At 47.2% G+C, this 19232-nt stretch overlaps 1 protein-coding gene across 1 annotated transcript in view; it reads left to right on the top strand.

The window, feature by feature from the left end:
* The window catches only part of LOC123768120 (titin), a 212002-nt gene that overhangs the window by 124397 nt on the left and 68373 nt on the right, over window positions 1-19232 (top strand). The window contains 2 exon segments of the mRNA XM_069306921.1: window positions 7727-7957; window positions 18028-18157. Of these exon segments, the coding sequence (XP_069163022.1) occupies window positions 7727-7957; window positions 18028-18157 (361 nt within the window).

Here is a 19232-nt window from a genome sequence, read left to right as displayed (position 1 = left end):
AACCAACCGAGACGATAGCTCTTGGGCCGGGCAGCGGCCGTCTTGGTGATTGAAAAGCTTCATGGTGTACGGAGACCTTAACTGATTGTTAACGAGGAGTCAGTGCAGATATAATTGGTTTCTAATCGATGTAGGGAAACAGATTCCCGTCGTAAATGTTATAGTTCTCTTGTATTAGAGTATAATGTACTTAGTCAAATGTAATACTTGCTTATGCAAGTGTAATATGGGCTCTTGTTGTATTTTTTGCTATGGGAGATTTAGCTGTTCTTCACGTGTGATGAGTCCTTGCTTCAACGCCCTTCTATAAGTGGTAGAGACAGAGAGAAGCAATAAGCATTCTGAGAAGACCCTATTAATATTTTCCTAAATGTTCATGGAAAATATTTTACCCGTTCATGAGCCCATGAAAGCCTATGTCTTTCATAGAAAGACATAGGCTTTCATGGCCTTTAGAAAAAAGAAAGTCCTTTATAAACCTTTTTCTCGCTGATAGCTATCCATCCACAAGTGGTGTAGCCACACCGGCTGCTGCTCGGTTACGGTAGAAAGGTGTGTGTGTGTGTGAGAGAGATTGGCTGTGGCTGCTACGTAAGGAGCGCCAGGAACTCCGGATGATGTGTGTGTGTGTGTGTGTGTGTGTGTGTGTGTGTGTGTGTGTGTGTGTGTGTGTGTGTGTGTGTGTGTGTGTGTGTGTGTGTGTGTGTGTGTGGTTCCCCTTGTACAGTCGCCTCTATGTGCCTTTGTGCGGTTCTGGCCGTCATTTGAGGCATCTGTGTGTGTGTGTGTGTGTGTGTGTGTGTGTGTGTGTGTGTGTGTGTGTGTGTGTGTGTGTGTGTGTGTGTGTGTGTGTGTGTGCGCGCGCTCACCTAGTTGTACTCATCTGGTTGAGGATGCAGGGTCGAGTATCTGCTCTTAAGCCCCGCCTTTCGACCACCACTAGTTCAATGCAGTGACTCTTTTTTTATTCGTTTTCCTTATCATGTTTACATATAATGTTGGGGATTGAATTGGCTTCGACAACTTCTTCATCTAGTTCGTTCCACTTATTTACGACTCATACTGAACAAGTTCTTTCTGACACACCCTGTGGCGTATCTGGCTACTTTGTCAGTCCCTCTTAGTATCTTGTGTGTCGTTATCATGTCCTCTTTATTTCGTCTTTCCTCCAGTGTAGTCAGGTCCAGTTCTTTCAGTCTTGGTTCATAACTCAGGAACGAGCTTTGTTGCATATTTTTTTACTTTTTTTTCTAGTTTTGCTTTGTGATGCTTAAAGTAGGGGTTCCATTGAACCAATCCACAAGGGCCGTGACGAGGATTCGAACCTGCGTCCGAGAGCATCCCAGACGCTGCCTTAATCGACTGAGCTACGACATGGTCAATAGGGGTTCCTTGCTTGGGCAGCATACTCAAAAATTTATCTCACAAAGGATGAGCTCACAAATACAGAGCTCAGAAGGGTTGGTGAAGGATAACCGGAGATTTGCCAGTATGACGTATCCTGCCCCTCGTTATCCTGCTGATGTGTGGCTCTGATTGATGAAGATTAAGCCACCCAAGAAGTGGCACGGGCATGAATAACCCGTAAGTGGTGGCCCTTTTGAACCATTACCAGTATCAAGAGCTGATACTGGAGATCTGTGGAGGTGCGACTGCACCCTGCGTGACGGGAGATGTCTCCCGTCCGAACGTGTAAATCTTTCCTCAATATTTGACGGCTTTGGTTACATTTATAAAAAGTTTACAAGCATGAAAACTTGCCAATCAACTGTTGTTATTGTTATAAACAGCCTCCCGGTGCTTCGGAGCTCATTAACTGTTTAATAATTGTAAACAAAGCCGCCAAAGATTGAGAAAAGATGTACAGGTTCGTAAGTGCTTGCGTAACTGCTTCGTGAATCTGGCCCCAGATGATGAGGATGGAGATCCTATCATTGGGGATAGACTTTCAGACATACACATAGCTTCGGCGATTAGATTAATGAGAGGCGGGGGGAATTAACGAATTAATCCCCTCACTTCAAAAGGAATCCACTCCTTACCCTCCCTTTATTCTGAGAACTCTCCTCTTATTACGGGTTCACCATAGACCGTGCTACATGGACACTTCGTTCTGAGTAGCTAAATCTGAAACATCTCCTCTTACTATGACTCTTTGTCTTCTTACTGATAGGTACTCCTTCAGACACATTTTTTGTCATTTTCCCCATAAATCAGCCTATTTTTTCGAGTTGGCAGAGGACTGTACTCACCTAGTTGTGATTGCGAGGGTTGAGCTTTAGTTCTTTGGTCTAAGCTCTCAACCGTCAATCAACAGGTGTACAGGTTCCTGAGCCTACTGGGCTCTATCATATATCTACATTTGAAACTGTGTATGGAGTCAGCCTCCACCACATCACTGCCTAATGTATTATACCTGTTAACTACTCTGACACTGATTGTCACGAAGTCCCTTCTCTCCAGATGTGTTACTAGGTTATTTCTCACAATCTTCTCCATCACCTTGCATGGTATACAAGTTAAGGACACTGGCCTGTAGTTCAGTGCCTCTTGTCTGTCGCCCATTTGTATATTGGGACCACATTCGCCGTCTTCCATATTTGATTGATGATGACAGATCATCAATTGGCATTGATGATTGATGAAGATTAAGCCACTACAAGAGGTGGCACGGGCATGAGTAACCCGTAGGTGGTGGTAGATGTTTGGAGTGAATGTGGTCTTTGGTCGTGTAACATCTTAAATTGTCTCTGGGCGTCCTGTCTGACACTGAAAAAGTTATTTCTAATGTCTCTGTGACTTATTTAAGTACTCAGTTCCCACCTGCGTCCCCTTGTTCGTGTTCCACCCGTGCTAAATGGTTTCTCTTTGTCCACCCTGTCAATTCGTTTTATGTGTGTGTGTGTGTGTGTGTGTGTGTGTGTGTGTGTGTGTGTTGAGCTTTGCTCTTTCGGCCCGCCTCTCAACTGTCAATCAATCAACTGTTACTAACAACTAATATATTTTTTTCACACACACAGGAAGCAGCTCCGTAACAGCTGTCTAACTCCCAGGTACCTATTTACTGCTAGATAACAGGGGGCATCAGGGTGAAAGAAACTTTGACCATTTGTTTCTGCCTGGTCTGGGAATCGAACCCGGGCCACAAGATTACGTGACCAGCGTGCTGTCCACTCAGCCACTGCCCCCTGATTGTGTGTGTGTGTGTGTTGTGTGTTTTCTCTCCTAGATAACGTTCCTCTCTACGGGAACATATATAGGGACTTTGAGAGGAGAGAATGACACATTACGGGCTATTCATGCCCGTGCCACCTCTTGGGTGGCTTAATCTTTATCAATCAATCAAAAAATGACAAGTAATTTCCCTTGGCTGATTATAGCCGCCATTGGCGAAGGTGAAGGTCCACCCCCCTTCCCCCCTCCCCCCACAGTAGCACGTCTGTCATTCCCACCGACCGCCGAACCCCCCCCCCCCCCTTCTCCCCCCCTCTCTCTCTCTCCCGTTAGCTTTCGCTCATATATGCGCTTGGAAGTTCCCTTCTGTTTACCTAATTTCTCTTTATATACACAAAAAGCTCCATTGTGACTTTGTAGCGCTGTTTGGCTTGTGTTTATATACCCCAGCAACGAGTAGGGTTGAGATATTGAATATTTTGAAGAAAAAAATGATATATGATGATTTGCCGGTGAACGAAGGGAGTGGATGAGGCTGTGGTCCAGCGTAGAGCCGTTGGCCTGCTCACGCACACACACACACCAGTACACGCACACACACACACACACAAGCTCCCTGCACGCTCATTCGCTCCTTGTGTTCCAGGCGGGTCGGGGAGCTAGCTAGCTTGGTGTCGCTGCCAGTCTTACCCTTGTCACACACACACCACAAGCACACACAGATATACCATACTTGGTGTGTAGTAGTAGTGTCTTTTAAGTCAAAATACGAGTGCTACGCGTGTGTATTGTGCGAGTGAGTGCGTCGGGAAGTGTGTGGTGGGTGTGTGAGAGCGATATATTTGAACCTGTCTGTACTAAGTGTCTCCTGCTGTACGGCCTCACCAGGTAAGTAACCGCTCCCGTTCTTCCTGTCAAGCGTTCTCTCTCTCTCTCTCTCTCTCTCTGTCTCTCTCTGTCTCTCTCTCTCTCTCTCTGTCTCTCTCTGTCTCTCTCTGTCTCTCTCTGTCTCTCTCTGTCTCTCTCTGTCTCTCTGTCTCTCTGTCTCTCTCTCTGTCTCTCTCTCTGTCTCTCTCTCTCTCTCTCTCTCTCTCTCTCTCTCTCTCTCTCTCTCTCTCTCTCTCTCTCTCTCTCTCTCTCTCTCTCTCTCTCTCTCTGTCTCTCTCTGTCTCTCTCTGTCTCTCTCTGTCTCTCTCTGTCTCTCTCTGTCTCTCTGTCTCTCTGTCTCTCTCTCTGTCTCTCTCTCTGTCTCTCTCTCTCTCTCTCTCTCTCTCTCTCTCTCTCTCTCTCTCTCTCTGTCTCTCTCTGTCTCTCTCTGTCTCTCTCTGTCTCTCTCTGTCTCTCTGTCTCTCTGTCTCTCTCTCTGTCTCTCTCTCTGTCTCTCTCTCTCTCTCTCTCTCTCTCTCTCTCTCTCTCTCTCTCTGTCTCTCTCTGTCTCTCTCTGTCTCTCTCTGTCTCTCTCTGTCTCTCTCTGTCTCTCTGTCTCTCTGTCTCTCTCTCTGTCTCTCTCTCTGTCTCTCTCTCTCTCTCTCTCTCTCTCTCTCTCTCTCTCTCTCTCTCTGTCTCTCTCTCTCTCTCTCTCTCTCTCTCTCTCTCTCTCTCTCTCTCTCTCTCTCTCTCTCTCTCTCTCTCTCTCTCTCTCTCTCTCTGTCTCTCTGTCTCTCTCTCTCTCTCTCTCTCTCTCTCTCTCTCTCTCTCTCTCTCTCTCTCTCTCTCTCTCTCTCTCTCTCTCTCTCTCTCTCTCTCTCTCTCTCTCTCTCCGCGTTCTGCTTTGAGCAAAAATAAATAGCTTTGGCTTGTGTTCGGATGTTTAGCTGTTGATTTTCACTTTGTTGTTAAGCCTGGCGGCCAAATCTCTTGATTCCGTGCATGTTCAGTCCAGTCGACTCACAGCTATAAGGTCCCCGGGTTCGGTTCCTGGGCAGAGGTTTAAACGTTTGGGCATGTTTCCTTATACCCGATGCCGCTGTTCACCTAGTAAGTTCCCGGTGGTTCTAGTGTTGATTCCATCCTGGGAAAGGTTTCTCATAGGCCTAGAGAGACGTTGATAAGCCTAAGAGACATCCTCTATGGGACAACGGGAAAGTGATATTATTTCATCCCGGAAATCAAAGCCTCACAAGGACTCGATGGGACACTCATGTTTCTAACAATTTCCGGAGTTCTTTCCACATTTCCTTTAAAATACCTGTACCATAGGCTGTCACGGGGCTTGATTTAGGCCACAAATACAACTGAGATAAACAGAACACTCAAGAGGTTCAAGTTCAAGTGAGTATATTCAGATAATAAAGTAGATCTAAAAAAATTGATAGAATAGATTAGGCTATTCTGTCGAAGCCTCGCAGAGAGAGAGAGAGACAGAGAGAGAGAGAGAGAGAGAGAGAGAGAGAGAGAGAGAGAGAGAGAGAGAGAGAGAGAGAGAGACAGAGAGAGAGAGAGAGAGAGAGAGAGAGACAGAGAGAGAGAGACAGAGAGACAGAGAGAGAGAGATTAGGCTATTCTGTCATTCTATTCTATCTGAACATTCTCTCTATTCAAAATAGATTAGGCTATTCTATCCTCTTAAAAGGATGTAGTCACATGGATGTGGTCACAAAGGGTGTGGTCAAAATGGGCACACCTACCTCCACCCCCCATTCTACCTGGATACGTGTTAATCCTATTATAATCCGCCAAGAATATCCTTTTGAGTCATTGTGGAGTGTTTGAATTTATTGTTGTTTTAGATTCAGCTTCTCGTAAGGAGTTGCAAGTAGCACGGGCTATGGTGAGCCCGTAGTGGACTTACCTGGCACTGGAGCGGGTGTTGCTTGTATTTATAAATGCTCACATTATGAGATGAAGGGTAACTGAGCCATGTATGTGAGTGCGGGTGATGACTTAGCGCTCAGGCCGTGCAGGCAGCGGGGAACCTTGAGGTGCTTCCGGGGCTTAGCGTCCCTGCGGCCCGGTCGTCGACCAGGCCCTCCTTCCCAGGGGAAGAAGGGAAGACCTGGCTGGTGATGTTAGTGGACTTCACTGATACCGCAAGGCTGCAATAGTATCTTGTATTCTTATCCTCCTCCATAACACCTCCCCTCCCCTCCCCTTTCTCTCTCTCTCTTTCTCTCTCTCTCTCTCTCTCTCTCTCTCTCTCTCTCTCTCTCTCTCTCTCTCTCTCTCTCTCTCTCTCTCTCTCTCTCTCTCTCTCTCTCTCTCTCTCTTTCTCTCGTTCGTCGTTGAGATGTCACTTACTTGACAGTGTGAGTTCACATGGGATACTCACTCTCTTCCTGTTGTGTTTGTATATATCTCTCAGTCTCTTAGACACACAACGCCCCTCTCCCCCCCCCACGTCATGCATTGACCTCAAGGGTTAACGCCCTGCCGTACACATCCACATTGTGAAGCTTCCAGAATCCCGACGTTCCACAATATATCCATCTTTGAAAAAAAAAAACGCCAAAAATTAGATTTTTTTTAACCAATTTGCCATGCCTTTGTAATAAGTCACAGTTAAGATGTTGTAGGCCTACCTTTCTTAAGTCTGAAATGTTGCTGGGTGAGGCTGCTGCTTAAGGGATTAAGAGATTTAAGAGATTAATCTGGCTTAAGATTATCCTAGCCAAGGGTGAGGCTTTCAGTGTGAGGTCACCTGTTTCAACGGTGAGTGACGGGGGCAGACTTTCATCATAACTGGTGTTGGTAGTAATGACGCGTGTTGAGACAATGGCAGCAGTGTTAAGTGTATTTTGAAGTCCTCTGGGCGTGACCGGCCTTTCCCGTAGGCGGCGTCAGAGGCGCGCACGCCATTGTTATTTTGGCGGGATCTGCCCGCCGACCTGTTCTGCTTGTTGCTCCCCCCCTCCTCCCTCTCTCTCCCTCTCTCTCCCTGATATATTCCCCCCTCCTGCTTCCCCTCCCTGATATCTCTACCACCCCCCCCCCCCGTTCCTTCCCTCCACCACCCCTGTTCCATTGTTGCCGACTACAAGGGCCTTATGCATCGTCTGCCTTATATCCGCGTTGATCGCTTCTCTTGCATATTTGGCTTCGTTGTATTCGCTTTGTTTTCTGCCAATTTAAGGAATCTCGTCATGGTATTGTTGCGATGCTTTCTTTGACTTCAGCTTTGACTATATTTTTTGTATTACACCTATTTATGTATTTGATGTATACACATTAGGACTCATATTGACAGTTTTTAAATCAATTATTTTGACAAATGTGAATATTTATGACTTTATGTGTGTGGTGAGACCTGATACATGTGTGATTCTTCAGTTTCCTGTCGCAGTGGTTTCTTGGGATTGCCGGATGTAACCCACTATAACCACATAATCATGTCAGTGAATATATATATATATGTGTACATATATGTGTCATTTTCCTCGGCCTTCAAGTCTCATGCAATATCCCTTATGTGAATCATCAGCTGACGTCCCTCCGTTCTTGTTCTGTGAATCTCATTTTGTATCTGATCTATAGATCTATCTGTAATGTGACGTACACAAGAGCCTCTAATAATCTCCCGCTCTCCTCCTCTCTTGCCGTCCCTCGCTTGCAACAGGTTCCCGAGTCGTGCAGTCCTCCTCTAGCGCTACTGTCGACCAGACGTCCGGCGCGACGTTCCACGTCAGTCGGGGAGGTAGCAGCAGGTCCGGAGAGGCTGTCAGTTCGTCGACGAGGGAGTTGATCGACTCCGACGACGCCATGAGAGAGGGACGCAGCTTCCTCGACGACCGAAGCAAGGTGACGGGCATCACCGATGTCCTCTCCCGCATGGGGGCTACTGAAGCAGGTGAGGCGTCCAGTACTCCACATTAGTGGCTTCATCCTCCCAGACTGTGCTTCTACCTACGTTATTCTCACACCACTAGAGCCTAGTCCTTCATACTACCACAATAGCCTAGTCCTCTACACTACCACAATAGCCTAGTCCTCTACACTACCACAATACACTAGTCCTCTACACTACCACAATACACTAGTCCTCTACACTACCACAATACACTAGTCCTCTACACTACCACAATGCACTAGTCCTCTACACTACCACAATACACTAGTCCTCTACACTACCACAATGCACTAGTCCTCTACACTACCACAATACACTAGTCCTCTACACTACCACAATGCACTAGTCCTCTACACTACCACAATGCACTAGTCCTCTACACTACCACAATGCACTAGTCCTCTACACTACCACAATGCACTAGTCCTCTACACTACCACAATGCACTAGTCCTCTACACTACCACAATGCACTAGTCCTCTACACTACCACAATACACTAGTCCTCTACACTACCACAATGCACTAGTCCTCTACACTACCACAATACACTAGTCCTCTACACTACCACAATAGCCTAGTCCTCTACACTACCACAATACACTAGTCCTCTACACTACCACAATAGCCTAGTCCTCTACACTACCACAATACACTAGTCCTATCCACTACCACCATCACCACAACTCCTGTACCTAAACTCTTCGGTCGACGTGAACCTTTACTTCTACATTTACTTGTGTGATGATATAAATGTAGACATATTTGTAGAAAACGCGAGGAGCAAAGAGCGAGAAAGTCAACATGTGGTCATAGAGATTTGTAAACAAGCCAGCATGACCAGCTTGTCTGAATTTCTCCACCATGGCGCAAGCACCGTTTGTTTTGCTTACATTAGTGGCAAGCGAAGTGTGTGTGTGAGTGTGAGTGTGAGTGAATAAGTGTGTGAGTACGTGCGGCCGGCTCACGTGAGCTTGTGGTCAGCGGAGGCTGTTGGGCAACCCCACAGTGGCCACAGGACTTCGCCAACCTAATCCCCCCACAAATTGGACGATCACCACCACCAATCCAATCACTCCCACCAATCCCATCATTCCCCCAGCAATCCGTACATGCAGGTCCACCATACACCAACCCGTCCTCCTCATAGAACGTCGCATTTTGACGTATATTCTGCCCTAAAATCGTCGTACTAGAAAATGGCAGCGTTTCGCGAAATTGACATACTGTCCCGTTTTCTGTTTTGGATCCTCTGGTAGATTAAGATAAGGACATTTTCGTACGATAGTTTCTTGACGTTGGGAAGGAGGACGGGATAGGTACATGTAAATTCCCCTCCCTCCCTCATATACAGGTCCCCTTCACCGTTTACAGACGGGAGACATCTCCCGTCACGCAGGGTGCAGTCGCACCTCCACAGATCTCCAGTATCAGCTCTTGATACTGGTAATGGCTCAAAAGGGCCACCACTTACGGGCTATTCATGCCCGTGCCACCTTTTGGGTGGCTTAATCTTTATCAATCAATCAACCGTTTACAGTGAGTCTGTTCACAGTGAGCCGCATTGCACTGCACAGTCACAAGTGCACAGTTAATACCAGCTAATACTCAGTGCAAATGAATGTCCCGAGCTATATGTGGGCCTGAGCAAGTACTGAATGGCATTTTTGGCTTCGTTTGCACAGCAGCTCAGTAACGAACTGCTGTAGGTGAGCTACTTAAGGTCGGTGAAGCTTTATGACGGGGGATTACGGGCTCACCATAGCCCGTGCTACATGGACACTTCGTCCTGAGTAGCTAAATCTTTAACAACAACAATTTATGACGGGTTCTAGTTGACAGGAGGGCTAGTGAAGCTAGTGTCGGAGATGCTAGTAGCGACGGGTGCTAGACAGGAGGGCTAGTGTCGGAGATGCTAGTAGCGACGGGTGCTAGACAGGAGGGCTAGTGTCGGAGATGCTAGTAGCGACGGGTGCTAGACAGGAGGGCTAGTGTCGGAGATGCTAGTAGCGACGGGTGCTAGACAGGAGGGCTAGTGTCGGAGATGCTAGTAGCGACGGGTGCTAGACAGGAGGGCTAGTGTCGGAGATGCTAGTAGCGACGGGTGCTAGACAGGAGGGCTGGGGGAGCTAGTGACGGAGTTCTACTAGACAGGACTTGGAGTGCCTGAGGTGCTAGACAAGAAAGGGGCCAGAGAGCCCCAAAGGGGTTGCGACACCTAGTTGACGTGTCCACCACGCCGGGTGACTGAGGGTGAGTTAAGCAAGCAGGGAGGGCAGGTTGACACCCACGCCAACACTGCCTCATTCATATCCCAGATAAGATAAGGAGATAGTGGTGCTCACTAAGTCTAGTTGGGAGCCATGTGCCCTTACAAAGCTCTCTTGTTTATCAGTGGATGTGTAGCTCTCTCTCTCTCTCTCTCTCTCTCTCTCTCTCTCTCTCTCTCTCTCTCTCTCTCTCTCTCTCTCTCTCTCTCTCTCTCTCTCTCTCTCTCTCTCTCTCTCACGTTGAGATGCTAATCACTTATTTGACAGTTTGTTCACACCGGAGAGTTAAATAAGCAAGTCTCAGCTGCGTCTGGGTACGAATGACAGGGTGAACAACCCAGCGGGTTTTCTTCCTATTGGGGAGTGTTGTACATGCTGCTATGGCGGTGTGTCCACTCACAGGATGAGTGACGCTGCTGTGACACACACACACACACACACACACACACACACACACACACACACACACACACACACACACACACACACACACACACACACACACACACACACACACACACACACATATATATATATATATACTGTAAACCATGTGTGTTTGGCACAAACATAAACAGGAGTTGTGTGTGTAACAGATCCCGTCTGACGGTCCTAATTAGCATTTATTAGCATTTCTTTGGACTGTTGATTATCGCTTGTTAATGAGAAGTGTTGGGAGTGCCGCGTGGGTTTGTGAATTGGTAGTTAGTCAATAGCCTAACGGGCTTGTTGGAGGCTACACGAGGCAGGACCTCTGGGTATTGAACCCCGTCTCTGCTTCGCGTTTGGTATGGTGTATCAACGTTACAAATGTAGCCTACTATGGAACGTAATGGCTAATTTGAAGGGGATACTTGACCAGGCCGGCTTGTAAAGGTCTCGGGGATTTTAAAGGTCTCGGGGATTTTAAAGGTCTCGGGGATTTTAAAGGTCTCGGGGATTTTAAAGGTCTCGGGGATTTTAAAGGTCTCGGGGATTTTAAAGGTCTCGGGGATTTTAAAGGTCGGATTATTTGTTTTGCGACAGTGTAAGTAAATACTGGTGCATCTGTCTTGGCTGTGTTCGTGCTTGTCTGTCAGTCTGTCTGTCTGTCTGTCTGTCTGTCTCTGTCTGCCTCTCCCTCCCCTCACCATCCCTCTATCCACCTCTCCCTCACCATCCCCCTATCCTCCTCTCCACCTCCCTACCCACCTCCGTGTACATCATAACCCCCCCCACTTCAGTATCCCCCGAAATGCCCATTTCTGTCCCCCACCCCCCCTCCTCTCTCATCCCCTGTTAACCCTACACCATCCCCTCCTCTTCACTGTTTGTTGGAGGGGGGGGGGGGGGGGGTTCATCCGCTGCCGACACTAGGCAGTGGTGGTCTGTTGTCTGTCTGTGTCTTCTCTTCTCTCTCTCTTTCTCCTCTCTCTCCCTTTCTCCTCTCTCTCTCTGTCTCCTCTCTCTCTCTCTGTCTCCTCTCTCTCTCTCTGTCTCCTCTCTCTCTCTCTCTCTCTCTCTCTCTCTCTCTCTCTCTCTCTCTCTCTCTCTCTCTCTCTCTCTCTCTCTCTCTCTCTCTCTCTCTCTCTCTCTCTGTCTCTCTCTCGTTGATGAAGGCTGGACAGCGCCTCAGGCGTCCTGGTTCGTTAAGAAGTTGTTAAGGTGGACGAGGGAAGGAGGGCGTATAGAGATGAGGTTAATTAAGTGTGTGTTAGACAAACAGGTGGGGGAGGGGGGGGGAGGGGGTTGTGTTCCTGCCTGGTGGTGGCAGCTGGCTCATTGTACACCGAACCCAACGCCTACAACCAGCTGCTTGCCCACGCCCCATTGGTTCTTCTCCGCCTACTCTTTCTCCCCCCCCCCCCATCCCACCCCCCTCCTCCTCCCTCCAAGACTGCCTCCCAGAAGCGCTCTCTGCCCCACTGTTCCTCACGGCGTCGAAGACGTTGGGTGCCCCTGTTACCTGATCGTCTTGGCCTGCGTCGTCGTGTACTCGTGTTGGTGAGGGGTTGGTGGTGCTAGTGTGGTGGTGGGGGCTGTTGGTGGTGCTAGTGTGGTGATGGGGACTGTTGGTGAGGGGTTGGTGGTGCTGTTTTTGTTTGTGAGTGCTCATGTGTAGGACATGTTGCTTTGATGAGACACAAGGCATTTATTATCGGTATATTCAGATGGGAGATCGAGTACTGGTGATTGAGATCGTGAGATCGAGTGTGAAAGCTCTTCGGTCAACGGCCCCGCTTTCTGTGCTGCCCTTAGTTCCATTGGGGACTGTCGAGTGCCTGTTAATAGTGAGATCGAGTGCAGGCGATGAGTCACAATAACGTGGTTAAATCATGTTGACCAGACCACACACTAGAAGGTGAAGGGACGACGACGTTTCGGTCCGTCCTGGACCATTCTCAAGTCGATTGTCTCAGATCAACAGCCCGACGGCCTGTTGCTCAGGACACTGTGTACTGCTCATGTACCTAAGCGAGTAACAGTCTTGTACTGTGCGTATATCAGTAGTGATTTTATAACACAAGTTCTTCACGCAGAGGACCATAACAGTCTCAATACAACTGTTCGAGACAGTTGTATTGAGACTACACAGTTAGTAATTCTGTTCCACACCCAGACAACAGGGCGGCAGCTTTACAGTCATGTGCTCCACACCCACCCAACTGGGCGGCAGCTTTACAGTCATGTGCTCCACACCCAGACAACTGGGCGGCAGCTTTACAGTCATGTGCTCCACACCCACCCAACTGGGCGGCAGCTTTACAGTCATGTGCTCCACACCCACCCAACTTGGCGGCAGCTTTACAGTCATGTGCAGGCTGCACCTACAGTCAGCAAATTTTGGATACTTCGCCAAGATTCCTGGCATTACATCATTATGAATGAAGTACTTACACATTTCCTAGACTCCATTGATGGTGTTATCTCTGAAATTGAAATTGAAATAAGTTTATTGAGGTAAAATACACACAAAGGGATGAGGTATCTTGAGTATCGATATTGAGTATCTTGAGATGATTTCGGGGCTTTTTAGTGTCCCCGCGGCCCGGTCCTCGACCAGGCCTCCACCCCCAGGAAGCAGCCCGTGACAGCTGACTAACACCCAGGTACCTATTTTACTGCTAGGTAACAGGGGCATAGGGTGAAAGAAACTCTGCCCATTGTTTCTCGCCAGCGCCCGGGATCGAACCCGGGACCACAGGATCACAAGTCCAGTGTGCTGTCCGCTCGGCCGACCGGCTTCCCGGTAGGTAGCTCAAGTTATTCTCACCCCGTTCAGTACATCGTGTTAATGCATACATATACACACATCACAAACAATAAACATATTACCAAACATTCTGAGAGATAAACATATACATTTCCTCCTTTACACAAGTATTATCTCTGAATTCCACGATTCTTTGTTTACATTCGATTACATAATGACGCAAAGTATGCGAATAGTTCTGCTGACAGAGTTTACATTTAGTTAAGTCTACGTCAGCAGGTGGTGCAAACTCCCAGAGGTACTTATAGCCGAGCTTAAGCCTTGCAGAAGGGAAGGGAACTATCAGGAGAAAGCGCCAAGCCATTAAGACTATATAAGCCAAGCAGAGGTAACATTTAGAAGAATTACGGGGCTATTCATGCCCGTGCCACCTCTTGGGTGGCTTAATCTTCATCATTCAATCAAATCAACATGTGGAAGTGTTGGATGCCCCCATAGACACGCGGATCTTCCGGCATAATAGAATGGAGGGAGGGAGGGAGGGAATTATCAGGGGAAAGCGCCAAGCCATTACAACTATATAGCACTGGGAAGGGGGTCAGGATAAGGATTTGGGATGGGACGGGGGGGAAAGAAGGAATGGTGCCCAACCACTTTTGGACGGTCGGGGATTGAACGCCGACCTGCATGAAGCTAGACCATCGCTCTACCGTCCAGCTTCGCCTCAAGTCTACAATAGTTTATGCAGGCGATCACCATTTGGTCACAATTTGGTCCGGGAGACATCTCCCGTCACGCAGGGTGCAGTCGCGCCTCCACAGATCTCCAGTATCAGCTCTTGATATTGGTAATGGCTCAAAAGGGGCCACCACTTACGGGCTATTCATGCCCGTGCCACCTTTTGGGTGGCTTAATCTTTATGAATCAATCAATGCAGGCGATGAGTCACAATAACGTGGCTAAAGTATGTTGACCAGACCACACACTAGAAGGTGATGGGACGACGACGTTTCGGTCCGTCCTGGACCATTCTCACGTCGATTGTGACGGAAAGTATGCGAATAGATATCTGCAATAGTTTATGTTGCTCCTTCACAGAACACACCCAGGCGGGACCAAAGAGCCAGAGCTCAACCCCCGCAAAACACAACTAGGTGAGTACACTACTGCCCTCACCTTGCTCAAAGGCAGGCCAAGATGTACCATCTATTTCCCCCCCTCTTTACCGGCACAGTTTTGGCTAACATGCGCTGGTAAGCTCATTGGCTAACTCATCACATGATTTGTGATGAGTTTGGGTTAATTGATCCGTTCTATAATGCGTTGAAAGCCTCAGAAACACTATACTTGTTTGGCTGTGTTGTCGTGTGACTTTGGGTTATATATAGTTGTTCGTGTGGTAATGAGCCTCTGCAGCCTCTGTAGCTTTCCAAGGCTGGGTGGATTGGTGACAGGTGTGTGTGGGTGGATTAGTGACAGGTGTGTGTGGGTGGATTGGTGAGAGGTGTGTGTGGGTGGATTGGTGACAGGTGTGTGTGGGTGGATTGGTGACAGGTGTGTGGGTGGATTGGTGACAAGTGTGTGGATGGATTGGTGACAGGTTTTTGGGTGGATTGGTGACAAGTGTGTGGATGGATTGGTGACAGGTTTTTAGATGGATTGGTGACAGGTGTCCTAAACCTATCCAGAAATGCCTTCCTTCCTCTATTCGTTCTCCTTTCCCCCCCTCTCCCACCCGTCTTTATCAACCCCTATTCCACCCCCTTCCCTACCAATTACCCACCCCGTGCTTCGCTATTCCATCCCCTCAACCCCTTCCCCTTGTTCCACGTACACTTCCAAAGTGTTTCTTTAGTGGTCTCTCTCCGGTATGACGCCTCTCGAGTGTGGGGATGAGGGCTGAAGACAGTTCTCAGAGGAGGGAGAGAGAGCCAAGTGCCTTGAGTTGCTCCTCTAGGGGTATGGGAGTCTCTTGTGGATGAAGGGCGCTCTTGTTTCGAACCGGCTTCTACCGCACAAAACTTGTCAGTGGGGTAAAGAGGGAGGGGGTGTGTGGGAGGGGTAGAGAGGGAAGGGGGTGTGGGGGTGTGTGGGAGGGGTAGAGAGGGAAGGGGGGTGTGTGGGAGGGAGAGAGAGGGGGGGGGGGATTGAAAAGGTGGTCTGTTGAACACAAAAATAATTCCATTGTATTCCCCCTAAGAGTAAGTTTATTAGGCTGCGTCTCTCATCCTAAGTGAACGAAACGCCATACTTAGAACACAATTCTACGTTAAATAGGCGCTAATAGGATTCAAAAGTGGTAAATTGAACATTTGTTTCCTTACCCATTTCCTTATCTTTCTTTCCCAATTCCTACCGCACTATTGCCGTTAGGAAACATAAGAGGTAATCAGAAATAAATCAGAAAATTAACGGATTGGTAAATAGAAGAATGAAAACGGTCGTCAGGGTGTACTAGCTAAGAATGTTGGATAAACACTGGTGTGTGTGTGTATGTGCAAATATATGTAAGTTCTTGTACCTCGGTCAAAAGTCCCCACGGAATAAACATATCACCATGTCGTATACATGTGTGTGTTTGTGGCTTTGCAACCATGTACTACCCAATCACCAACATATGTACTTTGGCCACCCATTGTACCTTGTTGAGTATATATATATATATATAGAAATACATAATGTAAGTCAAACCCAACTTTTTTGTCAAGAGAGCGAGCGAGAGCCAAGGCACTGCTCCTGGTGCAGTGGTAGAGACTGTGAGTGTAGGGTGGTTGTATACAAATATATATGCCCAGTATTTATATGTATATACATATAAATATACTGGGCGCTGTTTAATGCCTTGCCAGGAGCCAGGCTCCAGATTCACAAAGCAGTTACGCAAGTACTTACGAAAGTGTACATCTTTCCTCAATCTTTTGACGGCTTTAGTTACATTTATTAAACAGTTTACAAGCATGAAAACTTGCCAATCAACTGTTGTTATTGTTATAAACAGCCTCCTGGTGCTTCGGAGCTCATTAACTGTTTAATAATTGTAAACAAACCCGCCAAAGATGTACAGGTTCGTAAGTGCTTGCGTAAGTACTTTCGTGAATCTGGTCCCAGATCCCGGCATGGAGAGGTCCGTCTGCCATCCTACTATACTCCCCGTGTCTACCAATCATCATTTGTCACCCGTTTTTGCGTCACCCAACCCGGGTTCTTCCCGCCACCCGTGCAGCGTGTACCCTCGACGACGATCCCACGCATACTGAACCCCAAGCATCATCCCCCCCACCGCGCCGGGTCCTCATAAAAGCCCGGGCACCGCGCATGCGCACGTGACCAAACACACCCACTGCGCATGCGCACCTGAAAGTAAACACGAGATTTCTGCAATGTCAAATGAGTGTTGAAGTTGCTGTGGATAAGTGTTGATGTGAGCGTCGGATTTCCCCGGCAAAATAGGCTTTAACAAATAATCATTCTTGGATTTGTTGACATAAGCGAAATGAAAGACAAATAATGATTCTTTTGAAGCGTTTAATCATCATAATTTTATCTATGATGTGATTATTAGTAATGTCAATACTGAACCCAAATAATAATAAGGGAAATTATTATAGACAAATACTATTACACTGTGCATCTTTATATACATTTTCTTAAGTAAATACATTAAAAAAAATGTAAAATTATACAATTTGCAACTCATTTAATTATATTTCTTCCTTTTATTCTATTTTTTTAATGTCTTGATTTTTTGTTTCAAAATATTTTGGCTCCACGTATATGATCGTTTTGTATACACCTGTGTATGTAGAGTTATGTGTATGTCTATGTATACTGTGTTGTGTATGAACGTTTGTTTATTCATGTATACTCTGATGTGTATAGATAGGAATGCGGTAGTATCAAATTATAGTGATAGTGTATAGATCAGTGAATGCAAGAAATGGATGTCAAGAAAGTGAAGGGATGACGACGTTTCGGTCCGTCCTGGACCATTCTCATGTCGATTGTGTGAATGATCTCCTCCCCTGCAGCGTTATATCTGATGGCATTGTGTATGCAGGGCCGTGTATAGCCATGTATATTGTGATGTGTGAAGATCAGTGTATGCTGGGTTATGTGTATAGATCAGTCAGTATAAGCGGAGTTGCTTGTACAGCTATGTAAACAGTGTTGTGTGTATATATTAGTGAATGTTGACGTTTTTATGATTCATTTTATACAATATGTATAGACTATTGTAAAGAAAGTTGTGAAAGATACATGCATGACTGTATGGATCAGTGTATACAAAGTTATGGTTAGTTAACCATGTTCATCTTTGTGTATAATTCAGTGTATTACAGCTATGACTAGAGATTGTTGTATGCCCTCGTTATATATAATTAAGTATGTGCCCGGGTGTGCATAGATATTACCTGTATACTAGCTTGTATGAAACATGTATACGCTAATAAGTAGAACCATGTATACAATGTCATTTACATACAGTATATACTTTTATATACAGTGCCTGGAGCCTTAGTTTGAGAGTAGATTCTTGTAAACAGTATAGTGAACCACGTGTTTGAGTAATTACCATTTAGGTTTATAGAGTGATCTCTCCTCCCGCAGTTGACCACGAATCTAAGGTGACCTCAGACGACCAGGCCCGCTCTCTTCTTAACCGGTTCCTGGGCGCTCAGGTCCTCATGTCTGGCGTAGAGTCCATGATGGCCTCGTCTTCCCTGAACGAGTCCTCCAGGTGAGTTCTGGCACTTCTAGGTGAGTGGTGGAGATCTGGGGTCTCTCTCCAGGTGGGGTTTGGGGGACTCCAGGTGGGGCTTGGGGGGCTCCAGGTGGAGTTTGGGGGGCTCCAGGTGGAGTTTGGGGGGCTCCAGGTGGAGTTTGGGGGGCTCCAGGTGGAGTTTGGGGGGCTCCAGGTGGAGTTTGGGGTCTCCAGGTGGGGTTTTCTCCCCCCTGCCAAACCCTACATCGTCATTGATACCCACTTACCGCCACCGCGGACAATCGGGATCTCCTCCCTTGCTCAAAGACACTACGGGCTCACCATAGCCCGTGCTACTTGGAACTTTTTGTTCCAGGTAGCGAATCTTTAACAACAACAACAAAAACATCCCATGCTCGAATTTGTGGAGATGAAGGAGCAGAAGTGCTGGCTGCTGCGGGCCCTGAAGGAGACCATGTTGAGTACTTCATACCCCAAGACTACGTACTACAAGTTGAGAGGTATTATCGGGCACATCACTGTGGGAAGGTAATTGAGGAAAGGAAGATAGAACAACAAAATCAGTGAATCTGTACGATGGTACAATGTGATTGCAGCTGGTAATCCCAAACATCGTGGGCGAAGAGGAGTTGCCCGATGGTGAGAATCAGTAATTACGAGAATTCATCTTGAATATCAATACTTGTGGACATTTGGGGTGGAAACCACAGTTGAGCAGCGGAGTTGCAGAATCTGTGGCGAGAGTGACGGACACCGCCTTGACCACTACTTGAGAAAATGTGCCCATATGCAGGCGAGGAGTCACAATAACGTGGCTAAAGTATGAGGACCAGACCACACTAGAAGGTGAAGGGACGACGACGTTTCGGTCCGTCCTGGACCATTCTCAAGTCTATTGAGAATGGTCCAGGATGGACCGAAACGTCGTCGTGCCTCCACCTTCTAGTGTGTGGTCTGGTCCTCAATGTGCCCATCACAGAGACACTGGAAATATGTGTTGAATAGTAAATCCCACATTGTTTGAGTTAGGTAAACACGAGCTGTCAAATATAGATCCGGTTCTTAAAAGATTCCCTCCACTTTACCCCCG

This window comes from Procambarus clarkii, chromosome 59, assembly GCF_040958095.1.
Source record: "Procambarus clarkii isolate CNS0578487 chromosome 59, FALCON_Pclarkii_2.0, whole genome shotgun sequence".
Taxonomy (NCBI): Eukaryota; Metazoa; Arthropoda; class Malacostraca; order Decapoda; family Cambaridae; genus Procambarus; species Procambarus clarkii.
This window is presented reverse-complemented; position numbering and strand designations above follow the sequence as displayed.